Source organism: Tursiops truncatus, chromosome 17 (genome assembly GCF_011762595.2).
Source record: "Tursiops truncatus isolate mTurTru1 chromosome 17, mTurTru1.mat.Y, whole genome shotgun sequence".
NCBI lineage: Eukaryota > Metazoa > Chordata > Mammalia > Artiodactyla > Delphinidae > Tursiops > Tursiops truncatus.
In genome coordinates this window covers 4789924-4812323 of record NC_047050.1, presented here as the reverse complement: position 1 = coordinate 4812323, position 22400 = coordinate 4789924, and the positions used below count along the sequence as shown (strand labels likewise).

General features: G+C 47.8%; 1 protein-coding gene and 1 long non-coding RNA gene across 3 annotated transcripts in view; one reads left to right on the top strand and one right to left on the bottom strand.

Annotated features, from left to right (window-relative positions):
* Positions 1–2203: 2203 nt before the first annotated feature.
* Positions 2204–15722, top strand: SDR16C5 (short chain dehydrogenase/reductase family 16C member 5). Of its 2 annotated transcripts, XM_019925308.3 has the most exons (7): positions 2204–2322; positions 4980–5326; positions 8265–8396; positions 10854–10953; positions 13011–13155; positions 14017–14142; positions 15418–15722. In XM_019925308.3, the coding sequence occupies exons 2-7, from the start codon at positions 4994–4996 to the stop codon at positions 15509–15511; spliced, it is 930 nt and encodes a 309-aa protein (XP_019780867.1). In that variant the 5' UTR covers positions 2204–2322; positions 4980–4993; the 3' UTR covers positions 15512–15722. The 2 variants fall into 2 exon arrangements, with proteins under 2 accessions (XP_019780867.1, XP_019780868.1); XM_019925309.3 differs by lacking the exons at positions 13011–13155; positions 14017–14142; positions 15418–15722 and adding an exon at positions 11424–13004.
* The window catches only part of LOC141276886 (uncharacterized), a 27812-nt gene continuing 16359 nt past the window's right edge, over positions 10948–22400 (bottom strand). Inside the window, exons 3-4 of the long non-coding RNA XR_012327152.1 lie at positions 16515–16595; positions 10948–11188 (exon numbers count right to left, since the gene is read on the bottom strand). This is a non-coding gene — a long non-coding RNA (uncharacterized lncRNA). The remainder of the gene's footprint in view (positions 11189–16514; positions 16596–22400) is intronic.

The window sequence follows — 22400 nt, the reverse complement described above, 5'->3', positions numbered from 1 at the left end:
AGAATAAAGTTAGAGCATTTTCTTTCATACGTTCATTAGCCCATTCTACTGTACATCTGCCATCATAAACTATCTGTCCCTATAGCCTTTGCCACAAAGGACCCTTTAAAAGCACTTTCTTACGGCTTCCCTGGTGGCGCAGTGGATGAGAGTCCGCCTGCCGATGCACGGGACACGGGTTCATGTTCCGGTCCGGGAAGATCCCACGTGCCGCGGAGCGGCTGGGCCTATGAGCCATGGCCGCTGAGCCTGCGCGTCCGGAGCCTGTGCTCCACAACGGGAGAGGCCACAGCAGTGAGAGGCCAGCGTACCGCAAAAAAAAAAGGAAAGAAAAAATGTGCTTTCTTAGTTTTCAGGATTATGGTCATCCACTGAGCGTTCCCACACCAAGTCAGACTGAGGCCTTCTCCAAAGGCGGGGCCTCTAGTTCCCTGAACTGCATCATCAGTGGAGCCCCACTGCGTTACATTCCGGTTTTGTTTCAACGAGCTTTCTAATACTGCTGGAGACTTCTTTCTTGAGGTCTGCTGTGAACTTCTCACCAGAAAGAAGAAAGACCGCCTAGGATTTTTCTCAGAGAAACCATGAAGATGACATAAGGCTGCCGTTTTCCGACGTCCCCCGATCTGACCTCTTGCAGGTGGGCTGTGTGGCCTGGTGTCCATCACCCAACTTCTCACTCCCTGCTGAGTGCCCCCCCGCACCTTGACCCATTCTGTCCCCGAGTGGGGAAGGCTCTTCCCAGCTACCTCTCCTCATCTAGGCTGCAGGTGCCCCTCTTCCATGCACCCGGGGCAGCACCCTGCATGTCTATATCATCTGCAGGTGTGCACTTCCTGACTGTGTCTCACCCCCCCCCCAAAAAAAGACTTTGCGGTTCCCCCAGCCATGCAGAGGCCCCCCACGGCACGTGTCCTCGGGTGATGTTCGCTGACTTGAAACCAATGAACACACCTGCCCCGTTCTCCAGGCTTATACAGCCTACCTGGCTCTTCTCACAGTCGAATAAAGAACAAAGGTGCAGTTCCTCACATACCCAGGTCTGTCCCACATATACGTTGGCTAACCAGCTCTCCTCTGCGTGTTCAGCACACCTGGACCTGCTGCTCAACCCTGGCTGAACTCCAAAGGCAATCTTGTCCCGACTCCCAGTTTTTCTTTCAGCACCCTGTAACTGGATGTTTCTTCTCCTCACGCCACCCATCAAACTCCAACCTCAGTCATTTCAGTGGTGACTCATATTAAATGATTAGCTAAGGTTCTTAACCGATGTTTTTCTTTTTTTTTTTCTTTTTTTCCCCTGACAGATGTAGCACTGCTATGTCTTCTGCATATTTGCACACAGAGAAGACGTTCAATAAACAGCGGTTGGATCAGAAGCACTGCTGGCTTTCTTTTTCCCAACCTGATCTAGTCAGAACAAACTTCTTCCGCTTCTCCTCGGCCCCCAGCTAGCTCCGCCCCCACCCGCCTCCCCCAGGCCCACACGCCAAAGTCCGGGCCAGCGAAGCTGTAGACCTTGATCCCAAGCGGAGGAGTCACACTTTGACCCGAACTGGTATCTGTGCCCCGCACTGCAGGCTTCAGAGGCTGGACTTGGCCCCCTCCTGCAGGGACTCCGCCTCTGCCGCCCCCTGGTTCTCTTCTACGGGGGTCCCAACCTCCAGCTGTGCTTTAAAAACACCTAGGGAGCTTTTTTTTTTTTTCTTTAAACTTTTTATTTTATGTGGGAGTAGAGCCGATTACCTGTTGTGAGAGTTTCAGGTGCACAGCAAAGCGACCCGGCCATACGTATACATGTATCCGCTCTCCCCCAAACTCCCCTCGCATCCAGGCTGCCACATAACACTGAGCAGAGTTCCCTGGGCTCTACAGTAGGTCCTTGTTGGGTATGCATTTTAAATATAGCCGTGTGTACATGCCAATCCCCAACTTGGGGAGCTTTTTAATCGCTCGTACCAGGGCCTCCTGCCAAGCCGGCAATTCTGATTTAATAATCCCGGGTGCAGCTTGGGCATCGCAATGTTTAAACATCCCCTGGTGATTCTCCTGCTCGGAATCCAGGTGCGCGATGGGTCCCCGCGACAGAATCTCCAGCTCCTGCACGCGGCTGCCTGGGAAAAAAAAAAGACCGCGTGCCCACACGGCGGGCGGGGTCCCCGGGCGCCCCACCCCCGCGCGGGCGTGGCCGTCCCGCCCTTGGACTTTGTCTCCGGCGGCGCGGGGATAAACCCGGAACCTCGCGAGGCTGAGAACCAGTGACGCGAGGCCCGTGGCGGAGCAGGCCGGCCAGTCGGTCGCAGCGAGGGCAGCGCATCCCGGGTGAGTAGCCGAGGCCCGCTGGCGGCGTTAAGGTCAAGGCGGGGCGGGGGCTCGAGACGGCGCAGCCCGGGAGCCTGGGCGGCGGGGACGAGCGCGGGGGAGCGCCGCGAGCCCCCGAGGAGTGAGCTGGTGGCCTCCCGCCCCATCCCGGAGCAGCGCGGGGTTGATCCCTGGTCGCCTCGTCACCTTCGGGGCATTCTGACCAGGTGCCCTGCTCCCCGCTGCTCTGTGCATCTGCCTGCCCCTCCCCAGCCATCCTCCCGCATTCACCCCATTCCGCCCCCCCGGCACCAGGGCCGACTTGCGGCCGCGCCCTGGCCGGGGAAGCGGAAGTCACCTGTTTAGGCTGCACCAAGTTAGCTCAGCTTTTGGACTAAGGGGGTAAAAGCCATGGGATGGAGACACCAAAGACGCCTTCAGCCTGATTAAATGTAATGCACATGCTCCCTGACTTGCTAAACTTTATACTAAAACAGAACCAGACGTTTGCCTGGGTACATCGTCTGCATGCTGTAACCCTCTTTCTTTGGTATGGATGAGGATCCGAAGTTCACATTGCTAGCAGGAACACCAATCACAGCCCTAGCTATTATTTACTTTGCTCTCATGTGCCTGGCTTCCGCGTTATGGGGGGCGGGGGGTGGAGGGGTGCATAACCTGGCGGGGGCTGAGATCCCACAGCACGCCCTCTTCTACCTCCTGGAGAGGGCTGCCCCCTTCTTTGTTTTTCCCCAGTCTGCTCAGAAGTTTCCTACGGGGTAGTAGTGACCATACTATCCTCCTTTCCTTAATACCTGTATTAACCTCATTTAACTTGCACACCTTCCCTACTTCATAAATGTTGGCATGTACCCGTAGAATCCCGCTATTTAGATGAGGAAACTGAGGCAGAAGAGATGCAACAGTTTTTAGCAAGGATGCTGAGAGGTCAGTGGCAGATCCCGAATTCCAACCCAAACCTTAATCTCTAGACCTCGCTACCTGTGCAGGTACCCAGCAGACACCCTAAACCCCAAATGACGGAGACCTCAGGATGCTAGGCTCTGGAGAACCTAGGAAGAATCTGCCAGGACAGGGATTAACAAGGGGCTTGTTTTAGGGCTTGCATCACGCCGGCACTGAGACAGCAGAACACCGAAGTCTAGAATCCGGTAACTTTCATGTCAGCCAGCACAGTGGTGAGGCTTCCGGCCACCCTTGTGGTGCTGGAGACACTGAGGAGAGAGGCGTCTCACCAGGGCAGAGATTGTGGGAGGCTGCCCACCCCTTCAGCCCCAGGGACCAGCATCTTACCTGCCCGGGGCCGGTGCTCAGTAAACATGATAATGAACTCACCTGGCCTGCACGAACTAGCACAGGGACCCTGGCTACACCACACACGTATTCTTCTGGTCCTCAGTCCCATCTGTAGAAAGAGCCAAGAAACAACAATTTAAGTCACAATTTCCTAAGGGTCTGACCATGCTTTAAGCCGTCCCGTAGGTGAATCTGTGAGAATTAGTCTGTCCCCAGCCAAGCTGCAAAGCAAGTGAAGAACCGCTTCACCTCACTAATGATGTCCATCTTCTGTCCTCATCCCTGCTCTCAGGTGACCACTCCATTCAGGGAAGCCTTCCACCCACAGCAGTTTGCCCCTTCTCTCCTCATCCCGGAGGAAATAAGACCTTCCCTTCTTTCTCAGCTGGTTGTTAGTGAAGCATCTTATACACTCATTCTCACTAAAGTGTGAGTAACTGATAGGATGGAAACACTGAGCCTTGTATGCGTTTGTCAAAGGGAGGCCTTTTATTCATTCAGCAGACCTACTGAGTGCCTTCCTGTGGGTCTGAGAAACAAGGTAACATCGTAAAGCACTTACTGCTGGCCAGCACTGTGGTCACATGCACCGCAGACATTTTCATCCCATCTGCAAAACCACCCGAGGCCACAGGACCAGTAGAGGTGCGGAGACCGAGGCCCAGAGGGCCTTCGTGGGCCGCCCCAGGTTCCACAGCTAGGCAGGGGCAGGGCCCACCCATCTCCCACCGATATCCTACAATCACAGGGCCGAGTGGTAAGTGATCTGGCGTGCGGGCCTCAGAGCGTGGGGAAGGGGTACGGTGTGCTGACAGCAAGTCCGGGGGAAAGCTTTCGAACGTCTGGTTATTCCCCTCCTTACATTTTCCTCTTGAATCTCAGATTTTAAAGAACGACAGTGCAAATAAGAAAACAGTGCAAATAAGAAACCTAAACGGAGGTAAAAATAAAACCAGAAGGGAGCAGTTACGTCATAAACACCACATGGTCAAGGCTTTGCCCGTGAATAGTCAGGACCTGTGATTATTATGAAGACAGGTTAACTATGAGAAACAGTGAACTTCTCCTTTGGGTTAAATCTGGGCACGTGTACAGTTCCTGATTACTGAACATTTCTGTCCCGTATAATGCTTAGCAGGTGTGCGGATAGCGATGACCTTGCTGCTATGAAGGCAGGTTGGCCGAGATGGTCCCTGTGGGTTCCCTCCCCTTTCTAAGTTGAGAGTCTGCTGCCAGGAGAGATGTTTACATCACGCTTCTTGGTTTCTTTCACTGTTGCAGAAAGTGTGAGCTCCGTGGAGTAAGCAAGCTCGGAGGGAATGGATACCGAGGTCCTCACGTGAGTCTCTCTTGCTTTACAGGTGTCAGCCAGAACATGGCGCCCAACCTGAACTCAGTCAAGACGTTTTTCGTTTTCTTGGGAAAATCAGTGTTTGCCCTTCTGGAGGTTCTGGTTTTTGCCATAATCCCAAGGCCACAGAAGAATGTTGCTGGTGAAATCGTACTTATAACAGGCTCTGGGAGTGGACTTGGAAGGCTCTTAGCCCTCAAATTTGCCCGCCTGGGATCGGTGCTTGTTCTCTGGGATGTCAGCCAGGAGGGGAATGAGGAGACCTGCAAGATGGCTCAGGAAGCTGGAGCCACAGGGGTTTATGCGTATACCTGTGATTGCAGCCGGAAGGAGGAAGTGTATAGAGTGGCCGATCAGGTACATCTTGGGTGCTTGCTGTTTCCTACGGGTAGTGAGACCGCTACGTAAATTCTTTGACATCCGTCAGTTTCTTTGTCTGTTCGCCTTCCTCAGTGCTGATGTACCTCTCCCGCATCCCTTTACTTTAAAAAATATTGGAGAGTGGGAATTAGGATTTTGGAGTTCTCACTGCGTGCAATACACCGTGCTTAGCACCCTGTGTGAGTTATATCACCATCCTGTAAAGTCAGGCCTCTTATTATCTCCACATCACACATAAGAAAATGGAAACTTAGGGCAGGTGAGTCGCTTACCTGAGAAACACAGGTAATAAGTAGCAGAGCTACAGCTGGGACTTGAGTCTTCTAACTCTGAAGAATGCACTCTAACCAGCGCGTGTGCTGGCTGTGCTGGCCCCCATTACCGTGCGAGAGATGGGCCGTAGCACCCTTCTTTGAGGCTAAAGAAACTGAGAAACAGGGCTATTAAATAACCTGTTTGGGGTCACAGAGCTAGCATGGGACCAAGCCAGGATGTGAACCCATATCTAGCCTCATCGTAAGTCCAGCTGTCCCCCCTGCCCCCATCAGTGCTTTCCATTTACGTGTATTTCTCTTAAGTGGTCCTATGAAAATCAGAATATTCATCCTAAAGACTCAACTGCAGCTGCTGCTCTGGCAGTGACACAGATGCACTTAGAAAGAACGCTTTCAGGAAACCCGAGCTCCGGCAGGCCAGCGGTACGGGCGTTCTTAGCTCATGGAGGCACGCACCTGTTTGGCGGCCGCCTCTTTTCCCTGAGAAGGATTTCAGGGAAATCCCGCTCACCGGCACGAGCGCTCCACACATCACTCTCTGCGGCTCTCGGAATTCCCCAGTTCAGCGAGAAGGAAGGAAGCAGACCGGCCTGTGGGAAGGTTCCTGCACAGCTTGTCGGCTCCAACCCGGATCCCCTTGCGGCTTCTCACCTCACTCCCTAGCGCAGATCCCTGGCCAGTGAGTTTCTTTTGTTTTAAGTTTGTCTTTACATTTTATACGTCCGTGACCACCACCGTCATCAGTCGCAGGCTGCCCAGCAGAGTCTGGGGATCCAGACCTAACAAACTGGCATGGGCTTGTGCAGGGACCACCCTTCAAAGCGCAGGGGTGTTTGCTCTGGTCACCCTCACAGAGTAAGCTCTTTGCACTTGGAGCGCCAATCGCCCGGCACATTGACTTCCGCTGGCTATGACTGACGTCTCCAGCCACTCTTAAGCAGTGACTGGTTCATATTTAAACACAAAAGACCTTAAGATATTGATACTATAAAGCAACCATTTCCACTTCTTGTTCTTGATAGACGATAGGGACCAGAGATTTTTTTCCCATAAAAAGGAGTAAACAAGGGGCAAACTTTCAGATCCGGAAACTTCTCGATTGCATCCCCCCAGGCTGTGGATCTCATTGGCTGGTGGATACCCAGCACGTCAGCCTCCTTGCTGGGACCCGGGCCTTCTGCAACAGCAGATGGGGAAGGTGGCAGCATCCGCCTGGCTTCAGTAGTACCGCCTCCCTGTGCCCAGCTGCACCATTCTCATAGGCAGGTTCACCCCCATATGTGCACACCCACACGTGTGCACACAACACACAGAGCTAGAGATGTAAGTGGTGCTGCAACCAGTGGCGCCCTCTGATTCGCGGGGGACAGGGCCCCTGCTGTGCGACACATTACAGGAATGAAATTCAAAACACAAAGGCAGAGGGACAGCTGCATCCCCTGTCGTCAAGCCTAGAAAATCCTGTTGCTCATTTCTGACAAAGGGCCTGGGTCACATGCTGAAGGTCTGCTCTAAGGGGAGGGCTCCAGCGGCGCTCCCAGAATTTTTATTCCTGAAGGTTATTGACACCTACTCTGGCCAGTGTGACAGCAGCAGACGGGGCCCCCTCTGATCCTCCTTTCACAGATCTTACACCTGAAAGTCTGTGTTGGGGAGAAGGGAACCAGCCAGCTGGTGAGAACAGGACGGACGGGTTCTGAGCTCAACGGTGTGTTTCAACTATGCATGTGAATATCGTAAACCCTCCGTTTCCCCCCCCCCCCGCCCCCATCGCTGTGCCGGCCAGGTCGTGATTTATATGGCATGGCTGTCATGCCTGGTGTGCCACTGCATTAATTAAAATGGGGTGCTGCTTATACGTCATTTAGCATAGGACCACTGAGTATAAGAGCAGCTCTACCTGTAGAAGGAAAGTAGCATTGCAGTGTTGGAACCATCATAGGACGGGAGGAGCATGAGTAGAGAGGCATCAGACCTAGATTTCTGGTGCGCCATAAACTCTGCAAAGGAGATAAACATACTTTGTTTTTAGAGCGCATGAACTCAGTCTGAGTTAACAAGGACAGGAAGCATATAAAACTATGGGGAAGTGAACCTGGATGATGTAAGGAATTACAGGCATACCTCATTTCATTGCACTTCAAAGGTACTGTGTTTTTTTTTTTTTCCATCTGAAGGTTTTTAACAGATTGAAGGTTTGTGGCAGCCCTGCCTTGAGCAACAGTGTTGGCACCATCTTTCCAACATTTGCTCACTTCATGTCTCGGGGTCACATTTTGGTAATTCTCACAGTATTTCACACTTTTTCATCATTATTATGTCTGTTCTGGTAATCTGCAATCAGTGATCTTTGTTACTACGATAATTCACTGAAGGCTCAGGTGATGGTTAGTATTTTTAGCAAAAAAAAAAAAATTTAATTAAGGCAACTTGTCTCTAAGACATAATGCTATTGCACACTTAATAGGCTACAGCATAGTGTAAACATAACTTGTATATGCACTGGGAAACCGAAAAATTCGTGTGACCCCGCTTTATTGCGGTATTTGCTTTTTTGCGGAGGTCCGGAACCGAACCCGAAGTATCTCCGAGGTCTGCCTGCACTGCACTGGTGATGCTGTTCTCCTTATTCAATTCAGGTTAAGAAAGAAGTTGGCGACGTTTCAATCCTCATCAACAATGCCGGAATCGTAACAGGCAAAAAGTTCCTCGACTGCCCGGATGAGCTTATGGAAAAGTCTTTCGATGTGAATTTCAAAGCACATTTATGGGTAATTATTTTTTCTTCTCATTATAAATATAAAGTTACTCTGTCATTTTACCTTTTTTTTTTGTGCGGTACGTGGGCCTCTCACTGTTGTGTCCTCTCTTGTTGCGGAGCACAGGCTCCAGACGCGCAGGCTCAGCGGCCATGGCTCACGGGTCCAGCCGCTCCGCGGCATGTAGGATCTTCCCGGACGGGGGCAGGAACCCGTGTCCCATACCTCGGCAGGCGGACTCTCAACCACTGTGCCACCAGGGAAGCCCCTACTCTGTCATCTTAAAGTGCCTTCCTCATGTTCTCTTACAGTAGTATTGGTCTCTAAATAAAGCACAGACTTCTTAATTCTAGCTTGAGCTGTCCTCTCCAGATCCAGCTTAACCTACACCTCCCAGCGCCTCTGCTCAGAGAATCCTACAAAGACACAACTGTCCTCTCCTCCTGTCATAATCATGAACTGAAGGCCAACCTGTGTCAGGTACTATCCCAGGCACCTCATGAAGAAGCCTTAAAACAGCAGTGAGACAAGGGACCATAGAAGTTAAAAGTGACCGTGCTTAGACATGACCAGGTGACCTTATCGTTTGCCTAAGAGAGTTCCTGGCTAGAACTCTCTTGAAGTGAAAGGAGGCGTAATTAACAAGCAAGCATCAATCAGGTCTGTTCGGGGCAAACCAAGACGCATGGTCACCTTACTCGGTACCTAACCAGGGAAAGGAGAGTTCCCACCAGTCCCACCTGGTGACTAGGGGCCTTGAACATTGAGGCACAGCCCTGACTTCCAAGGCGACGTGCCCACATTCAGGCTGCGTCTTCCTGGCTTTTGCAAAGACCAGTCACGTCAGCTTCCCCAGCCACACACGTGCCCTCGTTCTGCCCCCGCACCCGGCTCTTGCCCACAGCCCGTCCCCCAGACCAGCTCTCTCCATCGGGGAGTGAGAGTTTGCCAGACATTTCAGAGACCCCCTCCTTTCTCCCCACGCCAACCTCAGGGGCTCCTGCCCAGCTCTCCTGTGACAGCCTTCACATGCCATTTGGAGTTTGTAGGTTTTGTGTCCCCTGGTTTCACCAAAAATGTAACGCTGCTGGTGGTAGTTTCAGCGTTCCGTATAGTTTTGGGGAGAAAGATGGAAAGATTCCGAGCTAAGGGGCCACCGAGTTCCTTCAGGAACGACTGCACGGGATTGATGTTGTCTTGTTGCAAATGCCCCGCTCCTTCTCGAGACAGAGGTTAGAAGGTACGGTCAGCATGAATGTGAGGGCGTCGTCTCCTAAGTGTCCACCCCCGGGGCGTTGTGTTCCTTCCCCACCGCTGTCCGTGTCCCCATCCTGGTCTCCTCTTTCTCTCTCCCCTGCTAGTTGCTCCTGAGCTGCTGGTGTTTCCCTGGCTCCTGTCATGCCCTCGAGTCCTCACACTCTGTACACTCTTCCCAGGCGGGTTCGCAAACGCCCTTTGAGCACCTGCCCGGAGTAGGCACGTGACTGCTGAGGGTCAGAGAGCTCGTGGTGACCGTGCTCCCAAGGGGCGTGTCCCACGGAGCAGTGATGCCCATCATCATGGACCATCGGAACTCAGGATGCCGTGGGTCACGCTGAGCTGTTGGTGCCTCTTTGACTTTCCACTTCTCTCTCTCTCTGTTAGTTTCTCTCTGGAACTCAGCGAGATGCAGACGAACAAAGGTTGTTTGACTTTTATTAGAGATCCCTTTTCTCATATTTATTCATATTATTCCTATTTGAAAATACGAATATAAATTTATTTCATATAAATATGCAACTATCCATATTTGATTCATTGTTCCTTTGTTGCAGAATACATGTCCCAAAATTTATTTCTCTTTTAGCTTTTTTTCCCAGGTCCCACAGGAAAGGTGAGGGTATTCTATATAATACATACTGAGACACAGTGTGTGTCTCCTGTCTAACAGATATTCTCCTTTATGACATGGAATAAAAATAAGAAACCATTATTCAGAGAAGTATAGATGAGTTTAAAAATAAAGTGATATTTTTAAACTGAAGCCAGCAGTCGCATGTCCTGTGAACAATGTTCAGAAAAATTTGAAATTCAGCTATAAGCCCAGGGAGGAAAAAAGGCACCATGAGTTGAAATAATCATATCCTTGAGTGTTCTTATTGGTTTGTGGGTCGTGGCTGCCACAACTAAGAGTTTCCTATACTGCTTCAATTATTGTCTTAATACTGTGTTTTTAAAAGTCAAACATGAGCAAAATATACGTCTGAATAAGTTATTTTTAATAATATTGGAATTGCCATCAGGAAAGCATCGATACAGGTTAAACCAGTTAAGATGGTTATTTCCCAGACGGTTAAGTTTGAATATCCCAGTGCCTTCAGGTATTTTTTTGAGCTTAATTTTTTTTTCAATCACAGTGATCTTATAAACATCTGGAAAAAATATAAAATGTGGCATCAAATGTTAAACATTTCACCTTGATCTTCTTAGACTTATAAAGCCTTTCTACCTGCGATGATCGCTAACGACCATGGACATTTGGTTTGCATTTCGAGTTCAGCTGGATTAATTGGAGTAAATGGACTGGCCGGTAAGAGAAATGTGATATTTCACAATTGCAAAGTTTCTTGTAACTTTAACTTGAGTAATAGCTCTGAATAATCAGCACTGACCTTATGCACTCATAATGAAGGATAATAGATGAAGAGGGATATTCAAGTAAGGTAAGTGGTTGAGAACTTCACGGTCCGGCCAAATCACCCAGCAGTTTATACGTACACGAAGTTGAACTGTGCACTTCGGAAGCGTTAGGTCTTAGGCAATCCCTTGGGTTTAAAAAGAGAGAAAGAGAGAGACCCTACTGATAAATTTCTTACACAAGTGATCAGCATAGTCACCGTCCCCCAAAGCTCACCCGGCACTGTTATCAGGATGATACCAGGAGGACTCTCACCCCTCCTAAGTTTCCATTAAGTGATCTCCCCTAGCCGTGAGTTTAGAGAAAATGTCTTCACCCCAGGAAACCTAAAATTAACCTCTTTGCTTTTCCATTGGTTGGAGACTTGCAGGAACTTGTTGTGACTTCCATTTCCCTGGCAACTGACTTGACATTAGCGGTGGGGAGGGGACAAAGACGTACGCCAAGATCTTCGGTGAAGGCGGCCCACTGGGGAGCTGGTTCTAGGAGGAGCGGAAGTCCTGTCCCTCTTGGAGGCTCACCCACCGGAACCCTAACTGCAGCACTCAGTAGTGGACGGCCCAGCTGGCTGACTGGGCCCTGCCTAGTGCTTTGGAGCTGAGTAGTGTGGTGGAAGGTTCACAACACTAGTCTCAGCAAGTACGTCTCAGCTACGTGGATAGGTTTCCGGAACCACCCATCACCCAAAATATTAGCAGTCTGTACACATCTCCCTGTACCCTGGATTTCCCTTCCTCTGTCCTCCTTAGAATTCATCAGGTGTTATTATTAGCTCTGTCGTACATCTGAGAAATCACGGGTCTTGAAATCATACAAGTGTATTTACAGCTCGTCTTAATCCTTTTCTTGGACACAACATCTCTGTCTTCAGACGGACGTCTCTCCCACCCGTGCTCCCCTTAGGAACAAGTGTAAGCCTTTTGAGTTCCCACAGTGTGAGTGGTGGCTCCCCTGTGTCAGAACCTCAGATATGCTATTTAGAATGCAGATTCCCTGGCCCTGGGCCGTACCCACACCTCTTCATCTCGCGGGTCGAGGAGCTCAGAGAGCTGCATTTCTACCAAACGACTCAGATGATCCCAGAAGCGGCTCAGGACACCCCCCCCGGCCCCTTCTTCTGTTGGCTTTCCCACTGTCTTTGGCAGCAGCGGGCCCCCACCAGCCCACACCTGGCACGTGTAGCCTGGATCTTGCCAGCTGGAGGAGCTGCTTCCCACCGAAGCCAGGAGGTGTGCATCGTGTGAGGCAGAGGAAAGGATAAGTCCACCTAAACTCCTCTTCTCCCCACGTTTCCATTTAGTAAATTGAATATTCAGGTGTTTACTTGAAGTGAGTGTACCTGAGGACAGAGAGCTCAAAACTGACACAAATACCAGTTTCCCCTCCCCCTGCACTTGAAGATAACTTGAGCAGTTGAGGCGGAAGGGACAGAGTCCTTTGTTTTTTTTCTGGAAGTGGAAGAATTAGAGTTGGAAGAAAATTTGATCTGAGTATCATGGCCCACACTGATCTCCACTGCCCAGACTCCCACTTGACCTATTATTTTATTTCTCCTTTTGTGTGTCTTCCTGCCCCGACTGGGCTGCAGTTCTTTGGGACAGGGACAGGGACAGGATGCACATCTTGTGCCGTGTGTCATGGCTGGCAGAGTGTCTGACCATCACTAACACGGGAGTAAAGGCCGGCTGTGTGACCCGCCCCTCAGGAGGCTCCCCGCAGCCCTGCTTCTCCGCGAATCCACGTGGTCATTGTAATCTGACCTTGAGGTGACCATGGTCCTTCCCGCTCACTCCTGGCCCCTTCCAGGTGGAGCAGACCAAGATCATACAGAATAAGGACTCTGAAATTGCCGTCCCATTCTCTGCTGATATTCATGTTACGAGGAAACCTTAATGTAATGACATTTAAAAACTTTACGCTATACGTTAGCATCGTTTGTCTTTTTTCAGATTATTGTGCAAGTAAATTTGCAGCCTTTGGATTTGCTGAATCGGTATTTATGGAAACATTTGCCAAGAAACAAAACGGGATCAAAACCACTATTGTGTGCCCATTTTTTATAAACACTGGAATGTTTGACGGCTGTACTACTGGGTAAGCATGTCCTCTGATTTCAAAGAAACTATGTTTTGAAAAATGATTAGCCATCCATTTTATTTTGTTCTATCTGTTTTCTAAAGTTGTTTAAAAAGATTTTTCCAGCATGCAGCCTGATTTATAAATGGTTTCAGAATTTCCTTCCTCAAATGCAGTTGTGTTTAAGATACTGGGTTTAATAAGCAATGGGTTATCAAGGCTGTATCCAAGTTGCAGCCACCCTGTGGCCCAGACCTCCTCCCCCATCTCCTCGGCACTCCCATCGCACCCCCTTTCTGCCACCTGACTCCATCCTGCCTTCTCCCTGATTCCACAGAAGGACCAGAAATTGTTGAAGGGGCATAAATACCCAGTCTGCACTCATGAGATGACAGGCAGGTAGTTTTCTTTTCTTTCTTTTTTTGTTATTTTTGTTAAATATTCATTTATTTATGTATTTGGCTGCGCCGGGTCTTAGTTGCGGCGCGCATGTGGGATCTAGTTCCCTGATCAGGGATCAAACCTGGGCCCCCTGCATTGGGAGCGTGGAGTCTTAACCACCGGACTCCCAGGGAAGTCCCAGCAGTGATTTCTCAAAGACTCGCTTTACAACATTTAGACCATTCATTTAATACGGTTTCACATATGTGCATATTGTAACATCAGTGTATTAATTAGAATCATTTTCCATTTCGAATCCTAGTTATGCTATTATTTGCCAGGTAGGTAATAAGGAAGTAAGTATAGAAAAAGATCAAATCTGGCAGGGAAAGAAGCAAATAAATGATAATGTCTTACAACTGTTTTATCCTATTTTTAAGATTTGCTTTTATTAATTTCTTAATATACGGCTTTTTTTTTTTTTTTTTGACCCCCTAGCTGTCCTTCTCTGTTACCGATTCTGGAACCAGAATATGCAGTCAGGAAGATAGTAGATGCTATCCTGCAAGAAAAATCGTACTTATATATGCCAAGGTTTATATACTTCATAGTGTTTTTAAAAAGGTAACAGTATCTGCTTCTATTACTTCTGTAATGTGTCAATCGTATCAACAAATGACTCCAGGTCCTACAGAGGGGAGCCACTTAAAAACTACCTGTTAAATGAATGGATTTTGATCCCTCGATTGTTCCCATTTGCTGACACAATCTCAAATTTGCATACTTGCGGTGCTTCCCATGAGTCAGAAAATGGAGGTTACGTTTACTTTCATAGGCTGTTAGTTCTGGGCCCAGTTGGGGAGCTATCTGCATAGGTCCTGAGAAGGCTTTGGAAACCTGAAGAAGTTCAGTGACAGGGAACCACATCACACACTCCTTCAAATATCTATTCAATCATCAGTAGAGTGGCTAGTGTGTGTGCCGTGCTCTGTTGGCCATCCCAGGATCTGGGTTACAGCAAAGAACAAGAGAGACAAGAGTCCCTGCTCTCACTGGAGATTCTCTTCTCGGGGGGCTGGTGGAGGGAACAAACAAACAAGAAAGTAAAGTAAAAGAAAGATATTCTGGGTGGTCCTCAGTGCTATGAAGGAAATACAAAGCAGGAGAAGGTGATCCCAGAGCAAGAGGTGGAAGAGAGCACGGCAGGACTGAATTGTCAGTAAGGTCCGCACGGGCGTCTCATGGAGAAGGGTAACATTTGACCAGAGGCCAGAAGCCGGGGAGGGCAGGAGCCACCTGGATATCTTGGGCTGCCCTCGGAGGGGCCCTTTTCTTCACCTCACTCCCAGGACAAGTCTCCGGTTTGTTTGCTGTGCCTCTCCTTGCCCTGCTGTGTGAACATCTGGATGGACGGGGTCAGAGTGTCAGGAGGGGTGAGCAGGGTGGAGAAGATGAACAGTCTTAGTTGGGTCACGCCAAAGCTCGGAGGAGCTATTGCATCTAATCCTCCCAGTGGTCCCAGAAAGAAAGAGCGATGACCTCTTTTGACAGTGGAAGGAACTGAGTCTCCAGAGGCCAGTGACACTGCGGGTGACAGAACTGGGATGCAAGCCAGGCTCACGACTCCACAGGACTTCACGGCTTCCTGTCCATCGTTACAGAGTGTAGTGAGGCCCTGGAGGCTGAATAGTGTAAATAAAGCAAGGAGAGATCCAGAGACCCTGGGCCAGTGTCCTCCCACGTGGTGGACAAGCCCCGAGTGACCATGAGGCAGGGACATTCAGGTGGGCGTGTGTGAATGACTTCTGCAACAAGTCAGTGGCCCTGCTTTTCAGCGGAGCCAGTAAAGATGCTTTCGTGAATTATAACCGGGAAAGTTCACTCTTGTGTTCTCTTTAGTTTCTTGCCCCTCAAGCTTGGAATGCTTTTGGCTGAGTATATGGGTGTCTTTAATGCAATGGATGGCTTCTGTGGCCATAAGAAGAAAGACTAAAGACCAACTCTGGCTGATGTCACCTGATACCCAAAGCTACGCAATGTCTGTTTCAATGAAGAAGTGTTTGTCCGACCGAATGTATCTGGAAACCACAAGTTCTTCGTCTGCTGTCCGGACTAGTATTTTCAACCAATGCCTTTGAAAATAATGTTGTGTACTGCTTTTCTGTTGAGTTTTTTAAATTAAAAACAAACAAACAAAAAAAAAACAGCCCATTTTTGTCATTTGCTTGCAACAGATGTGAAAGTGAGATAATCCTCTCTCTCGTGAACTGCCTTTCGCTTTGGTCTTTGGGGAGGTGGCTCAAATGGGGCTGGCTGTGGCTGAGCCCGCGCTGGGCAGCGGAGATGAGGGCTGATGGGTGAGTGCTGAACTGGGTGCCCTCTCTCCAGAGGACACAGAGCTCTGGATTCCCCCTTGCCCTGCTCTCAGCCCTGGCCTTGTTGAAACTGTGCCGCCTGGTGTAGAAAGGCCAGCCTCCCATGTCCCCCTCTGCACAGTAGCCACACAAATGCTTGCTTCTAGCCCTGGGTATCCTGGTGAGGGTGCACCAGGGCCACTGTGTCAGGGAGCCTTCCTGCACATTCCCTGGGTGACCCGAGGGGCAGTGATTCTAGACCACACTCTAAATAGGGTCACATTTCTTTCCTAGAAGAGATTCAAGAATGGTTGCTTCTTACCCTGAAGAAATGATATTCTACTGAGTTAGATGACCTGTTCCCTATTAAGCCAGAAATCATATTCATGTGGGTAATTTCAAGTGCTTCATTTAGTATTTCAAGTTGGGGTCGTTGTGAGGTATTTTTATCACAGAATGAAAAATTTTATCCATTTGCATTCCTCAGGGCTGCCTTCATTTCAGATCTATTGTATGCTTACAGTTTAATCAACTGGCCAACTGTTTTCACGCTTTGGAGATTAACTATAAAAGCACGATTAAGAGAAACACGTTAATTACCGTATCCCTGGAGCTCCTTCCCAGGCTGGTGGGAGCACCTACCTTGCAAGAGAAAGAGCAGCCTTTGTCTCTTCCCATCCTTTGGTGGCGCGTGGGAAGGGATGAGAAGTATCCCGGAAGACCCTGTGAGAGTCAAAAGAAATGAGAGTTTGAGTATCTTGGGGGTAAGATTCTCTTAGAGGAGCAACCGTCTCAGGGAATGCGGCGTCTGGGATTCATTGTGGACTGATTTCTCTTGAGCTTCCTGCATGGCTCCGACAGCTCCGCCCCTGTATTTCCTGTCCCTTCAGAAAGCCTTTTAAAAACTCCTTTTGTGATCCTAAAAACGATAGCTCATATTAACGCGCCTGGCACGAAGCTGAGCGCTTTACACACGTTATTTCATTAAACCAGAATCATAAAGGTATTTGGCGTACGCCGAAGAAGAAAAAGCGTTTTATTTCCTCCTCAACCAGAGACGTGCATTCAGAGGATCAAAGGCCCGCTTACGCCAACCAACTCATGTTCCAAATCCTTGGTTAACAAGGTTAATTAAGAGAGAGGCACAATATTGCTCCTGTATTACAATTCCAAAAGCGTATATTCTAGGCGCCTATCTATTTAGTTGAAGAATAAAGAAGAGACTCTCAGGGGATTTTGTAGAACAAAGGTCTGGGGCAGAGTGGGCCGTACCACATCGTAACAGCGTTAACAGCAATTATTTCTAATTGGAGTGCATCTTGGCTGGACGACTACAAAGGCCTGAAATTTAATTGTGGTTTTACAGTACCCGTACGATTGTCTAAGTGAATTCAGATTTATTTGAAGCGTTCACGGGAGAAGAGACCACATGTAAATTAGAGGATTCTAGAGGGTAACAAATAACAAGCTGATTTAACACCACTGAGGAGCAAGTGTCCTCAGCGTGTGTTTCCCAGCAGCTTCCATCTGAAATTTAATCCTAATGAAGCCACGATCAAGAGCCCAACACCTCAGGCCTTAAGACTGGAAAGGCTGGAAAACAAGGGCTGTCCCCAGAAGTGGGCACGTTGCCCTCCGGATGGCATCATCCTGTAGTGGGCACGCTGCTCAAGAATGAGGAAGAACGCTTGCTATTAGAAGGAGTTTGGCTGGGGAACACGTGTGACCGTGGTTTGGGGAGGTTTTGGGGGCTTGGTTTTTACATTGTGATGTTGTATTAGTTAGCTCAGGCTGCCATGACAAAATACCACAGACTGGGGGGCTTAAACAACAAACGTTTATTTTTCTCACAGTTTTGAAGGCTGGGAAGGGCAAGATCAAGGTGCCAGCTGGTTCAGTTTCTCGTGAGGGCTCTTCCTGGCTTGCGGTCAGCCCTCTTCCCACTGTGTTCTCACATGGCCTTTCTTCCATGTGTGGCCATGGAGAGGGAGATCATGCTCTCCCTCTTCCTATAAGGGCACTAACCCTATCACGAGGGCTCAACCCTCATGACCGAATGACCCTAGTTACCTCCCCAAGGCTCCATCTCCAAATATCATCACACTAGGAGTCAGGGCTTCAAACACCACATCCTATCAGCCAGAATTAGTCACATGACTAAACCAGCCTGCCATGGATGCTAAGTGTGGTCCCCGTTTGGCCCTGAATGAACCAGCTATAGATCAGGGGTTATATCACTGTAGAAAAGGATAAAAACAGGTGTTGGTGTCAACTTACAGTTCTGTCACAGTCTGCTTCCCTAAATATCTATGTATCCTCTTATCAGATGGAACCCACAGACCCACTCCACCTCAAAGCCCTTCCCACTCACCGCATGTCTTGCGAAGTCCAGAACTTTGCTCTGTCCTGGCTCTGCTCTGCTACTGGCATCTATGCTCTGCCTCTCTCTCTCCCCGTGTCCCTCCCCATCTAGTAAAGACTCTCTTGGGACCATCTGAAGCATAGCTTTAGGGGAAAAACCTATCACTTGATGATTGCTACGGTGCTGCATACCATGTCTGGCAAACAACCTTTAGTGGAAGGTGCTGGAAAAAGGCTTAGGACCACAGTCTTACTCTGCTAAGGCCATTGTCTGGAATCCACCCTTCCAAGGGCTTCTCATCAGACACAGAGGGTGTTGGCTGTTTCAACCATCTGAGGCTCTAGATTGTAGGTAGAGAGGGCCTCCTGGGACAGACTTTTATTCCCTCACACCTCCGTTTGCACACGGGTGCTCTCCAGCCTGGGTTCAACTCTGGGAGACTCCACTTAAAGCAGCAGAAACATCCAAGTCATAGCAAGATTCTGAATTTGTCTTACCTTTTCCCTTCATGCTACAATCTCCCTCACCAGGTGACAGAGCTTTCAAGGTAGAGTAAGGTCAGTTTGAACTAAATGTTTCCACTGCCAAACACAGATCACCAGGTTTCTAGTCTGTACGATTCTGAACCCTCGCCGCCTCCCACCTGAGAACTTGAACTTACACCTCATATTCTCATTTCTGCCATATGCAGCACTGCTCGACAAGGTGCTGAGTCTATATTAATTTTAAAATGATGTTCAGCTATAATAATGATCGTAAATAACAGTGAGGTAGGAACTATGAGTGTGTTCTCTCTGTTGTGTGAAAGTCCAGAGGTGAGTGGATGATACCTTCTCTGCTGGTTCTGCTCTATGAATTTCCAGGGACCTGGGCTACGGACAGCTCCTCACTCGGCCATCCCTGCAGTGTGGCCACCACCATCACCGCCAAGATGGCAGCCATCATAGAACCTTCCAGGCAGCAGATGTAGGAAGGGTAAGGATGAAAATGACATAGGCACCAATTTGCCTTTAAAGGATATTTCTAGAAACAGCCACATAACACTCTCTTCAAACATTATTAGATGCAAGTGAGACTGGGGATTGTAGCTTTGATTACAGCAGCCATGACTCCATCTAATAACAGCAGAGATTTCTAAATGTGGGAAAATGGGCATTAGTAATCTTGGCCACAAGCGCTACCAAGTCATAGAAGAGGTTTTGAATCAGTTTAGCTATGCAACTTAGGTCAAGTAACTTGAACTTTCTGAAACCCTTTTCCAATTCTGCAAATGGCTGTAATTCTTTTGACTGCTACAAGGATTAAATGAGTTGACAGTGATAAAATGCCTAATGTAGGGTCTGGTACATACCAACACTCAATAAACATCAGTTTCTACTATGTCCCCTATGTAAACTCTGACCTTAAACTTCTAGTTTGTAGCAATGAGTCTGGTACCAGACTCATTGAAATCTCTTTATAACACATTTCCGTTGACATTTTTTAACCTGTTTGTTAAGGGTATTTCAGTATTTATTTAGAGCTATGGATTTTTTATATATATAAATTTATTTATTTATTTTTGGCTGCGTTGGGTCTTCACTGCTGCACATAGGCTTTCTCTAGTTGTGGCGAGCGGGGGCTACTTTTCATTGTGGTGCGCGGGCTTCTCATTGCAGTGGCTTCTCGTTGCAGAGCTCAGGCTCTAGGCACGTGGGCTTCAGTAGTCGTGGCACACGGGCTCAGTAGTTGTGGCTCACGGGCTCTAGAGCTCAGGCTCAGTAGTTGTGGCGCACTGGCTTAGTTGCTCCGCGGCATGTGGGATCTTCCCGGACCAGGGCTCAAACTCGTGTCCCCTGCATTGGTAGGCGGATTCTTAAACACTGCGCCACCAGGGAAGTCCTGGAGCTATGGATTTTTATAGAATAAATATTTTAATTCTTTGTTATCTAAAAGAATTTGGCTGCCTTTGGGAGTATACCAAAAAAAAAGAAAATATAATGTTCTACTTTGATTTTTATTCATGTTACTATTCAGTATACGTAGGCCACTTATGTTGATATAATTTTGGATAAACTTTGGATCTTAATTCTCTTTCTCCTTATGGTTCCTATTTGTTCTCTCTTTCCTTCTGACTTCCTCCTTTCTAACTTCTCTGTCTCTCTATCTCTTCCTTTCTTCCTTTCAAAAAATTACATTTCAGTCACTTTGCAAAGTACTATGTACTAGGTATGCAAATATTTAATATATGTTACAGGATATTAAATGGAACATTTTCTTGACATCTTAAAATTTTGGCTGAAGCCACAAAGCTGTAAACACGGAGGGTAAGGACGTTTATCTTCTAAAAGACAGTGCTAAATATAAGCACGCAGGACTAGCTGATAGATGCCAACTTCTGGTTTCAGGTTTCATCTTCCGAACGTTGGGTTTCGTCTTCTAAATGTCAGGTTTCATTTCTGACATGAAGTCATCATTCCTATCTTAAACAACAAAATCTGGATAAACTGAAAATAAATTACTTTTCTTTGACCCATCAGAAAACTGAGGGCAAAACCTACTGTACAGCACAGGGAACTATACTCAGTATTTTGTAATAACCTATAAGGGAAAATAATCTGAAAAAGTATATATATATATATTTAATTTATATATATATTACATATATATAAAACTGAATCACTTTGCTGTACACCTGAAACTAACACAACATTGTAAATCAACTATACTTCAATGAAAATTTTTAAGAAAAAATAATAAAATATATAATGGAATCTTTTATACCAAATTCTGTGTAGTTTTGGGGTTAAATGTGATTATAGCTGCATGCGGTTTATTATCTTGCTGCAAAATATGGATGAGGTCACTAGTTTAATGATTTAAACCTCCCAATAAAAAGAAATTAACATTAAAAAAAAGAAGAAGAAGAAAACTGAGGGCAAACCACCACTGCAGGCTCTGGAGAAGTTGGTTCAGAGAGACGGAGCCAAGAGCTACTTACCTGGAGCAGAAACCACTGGAGCTATAAAGTGGTCGGAACACTTAAATGGCAATTCTGACAAATTGCTAGAGGCTGAGGATGAACTAATATGACAGTGAGAAACTCTTGGGAATCAAAGTGTTAAGGGCCCTCACACTCACGTGGGCTTTACCTCTGGGCATCCTAGCAGGTTCTCACAGTGAAGGTCTGAGAAAGATCCCTTCCTGGCTCTGGGGAAGAGGGATCATTGTGAAGGAAGCCCAGGGCCTTCCCCACACAAAGCACTCTCCAGGGGAAAGAACTTTGCCAAAGCCTTATCTCAGCAGGACGAAGGTCATTCTACCCGCTTCCAGCTCTGCTGTCTCACCTAAGAGGAGAAAGTAGTCAAGTCGGGCCAGAGCTTCCAGGAAGTGGATTGGGAACACTGCAGCCAGGGAACGAAGACGGACAGGGAAAAAGCTACACTCCTGGAAAACATTTAGGAAGATTACAGCTCTGAGAAACAGGTCCCCTAGAAGGTGAGGTTCAGTCAGAAGTCTGTAGACTGCTACACTTCTCCCCACACCTTACTGCACACCAACAGAGCTCCAGTGTAATAACAGTGGATTATAGCTGAAAACACTGCAACATACAAGCTCTCTCTCTAAAGAGAAATACTTAGGGCAACCCAAAGACCAGAGGGGAGACAGAAACAAGGGCCGTGGAGGGATTTGAAACCTCTGGCACTTAGAGCTACAGTAAACATTAAATATAGCCCAGCCCCTAAATAGATTAACATCAACCCTCACACCAAAAGCCTATTTACCCCAGTTCCCATAACCCAATAAAACATGCTTGGCTTTCAACCAAAAATTACAAAGCATGCCAAAAAGCAAGAAAAAACAGTCTAAAGAGACAAAGTTATTATCGAAACCAGACTCAGATATGACACAGATGTTCAAATTATTGGGCAAGGAATTTAAAATAACTATGATTAATATATTAAGGACTCTAATGGAAAAAGTAGATAACATGCACAAACATGCACATAAGTGTGATACTGTGACTTATATTGGGATATATATATTCCTCTTCCCCGTTTCTGGCACAGAGCTCCTAAAACCCTCACGATTCCTAAGTGATAAGAGTGATAAAGATGAAATGGGTGCCCTATTGTTCATCTGACAAGTTCCTTTCACCCACACCTGAGTTTATATTAATGAGGGGA

Excerpts from the sequence above, each read along its gene's own strand:
- SDR16C5 (XM_019925308.3), top strand. The coding sequence starts at position 4,994 with ATGGCGCCCAACCTGAACTCAGTCAAGACGTTTTTCGTTTTCTTGGGA. Across the intron at positions 8,397-10,853 it reads ATTTCAAAGCACATTTATGG|ACTTATAAAGCCTTTCTACC; the intron begins GTAATTATTTTT and ends TGATCTTCTTAG. Across the intron at positions 10,954-13,010 it reads TGGAGTAAATGGACTGGCCG|ATTATTGTGCAAGTAAATTT; the intron begins GTAAGAGAAATG and ends GTCTTTTTTCAG.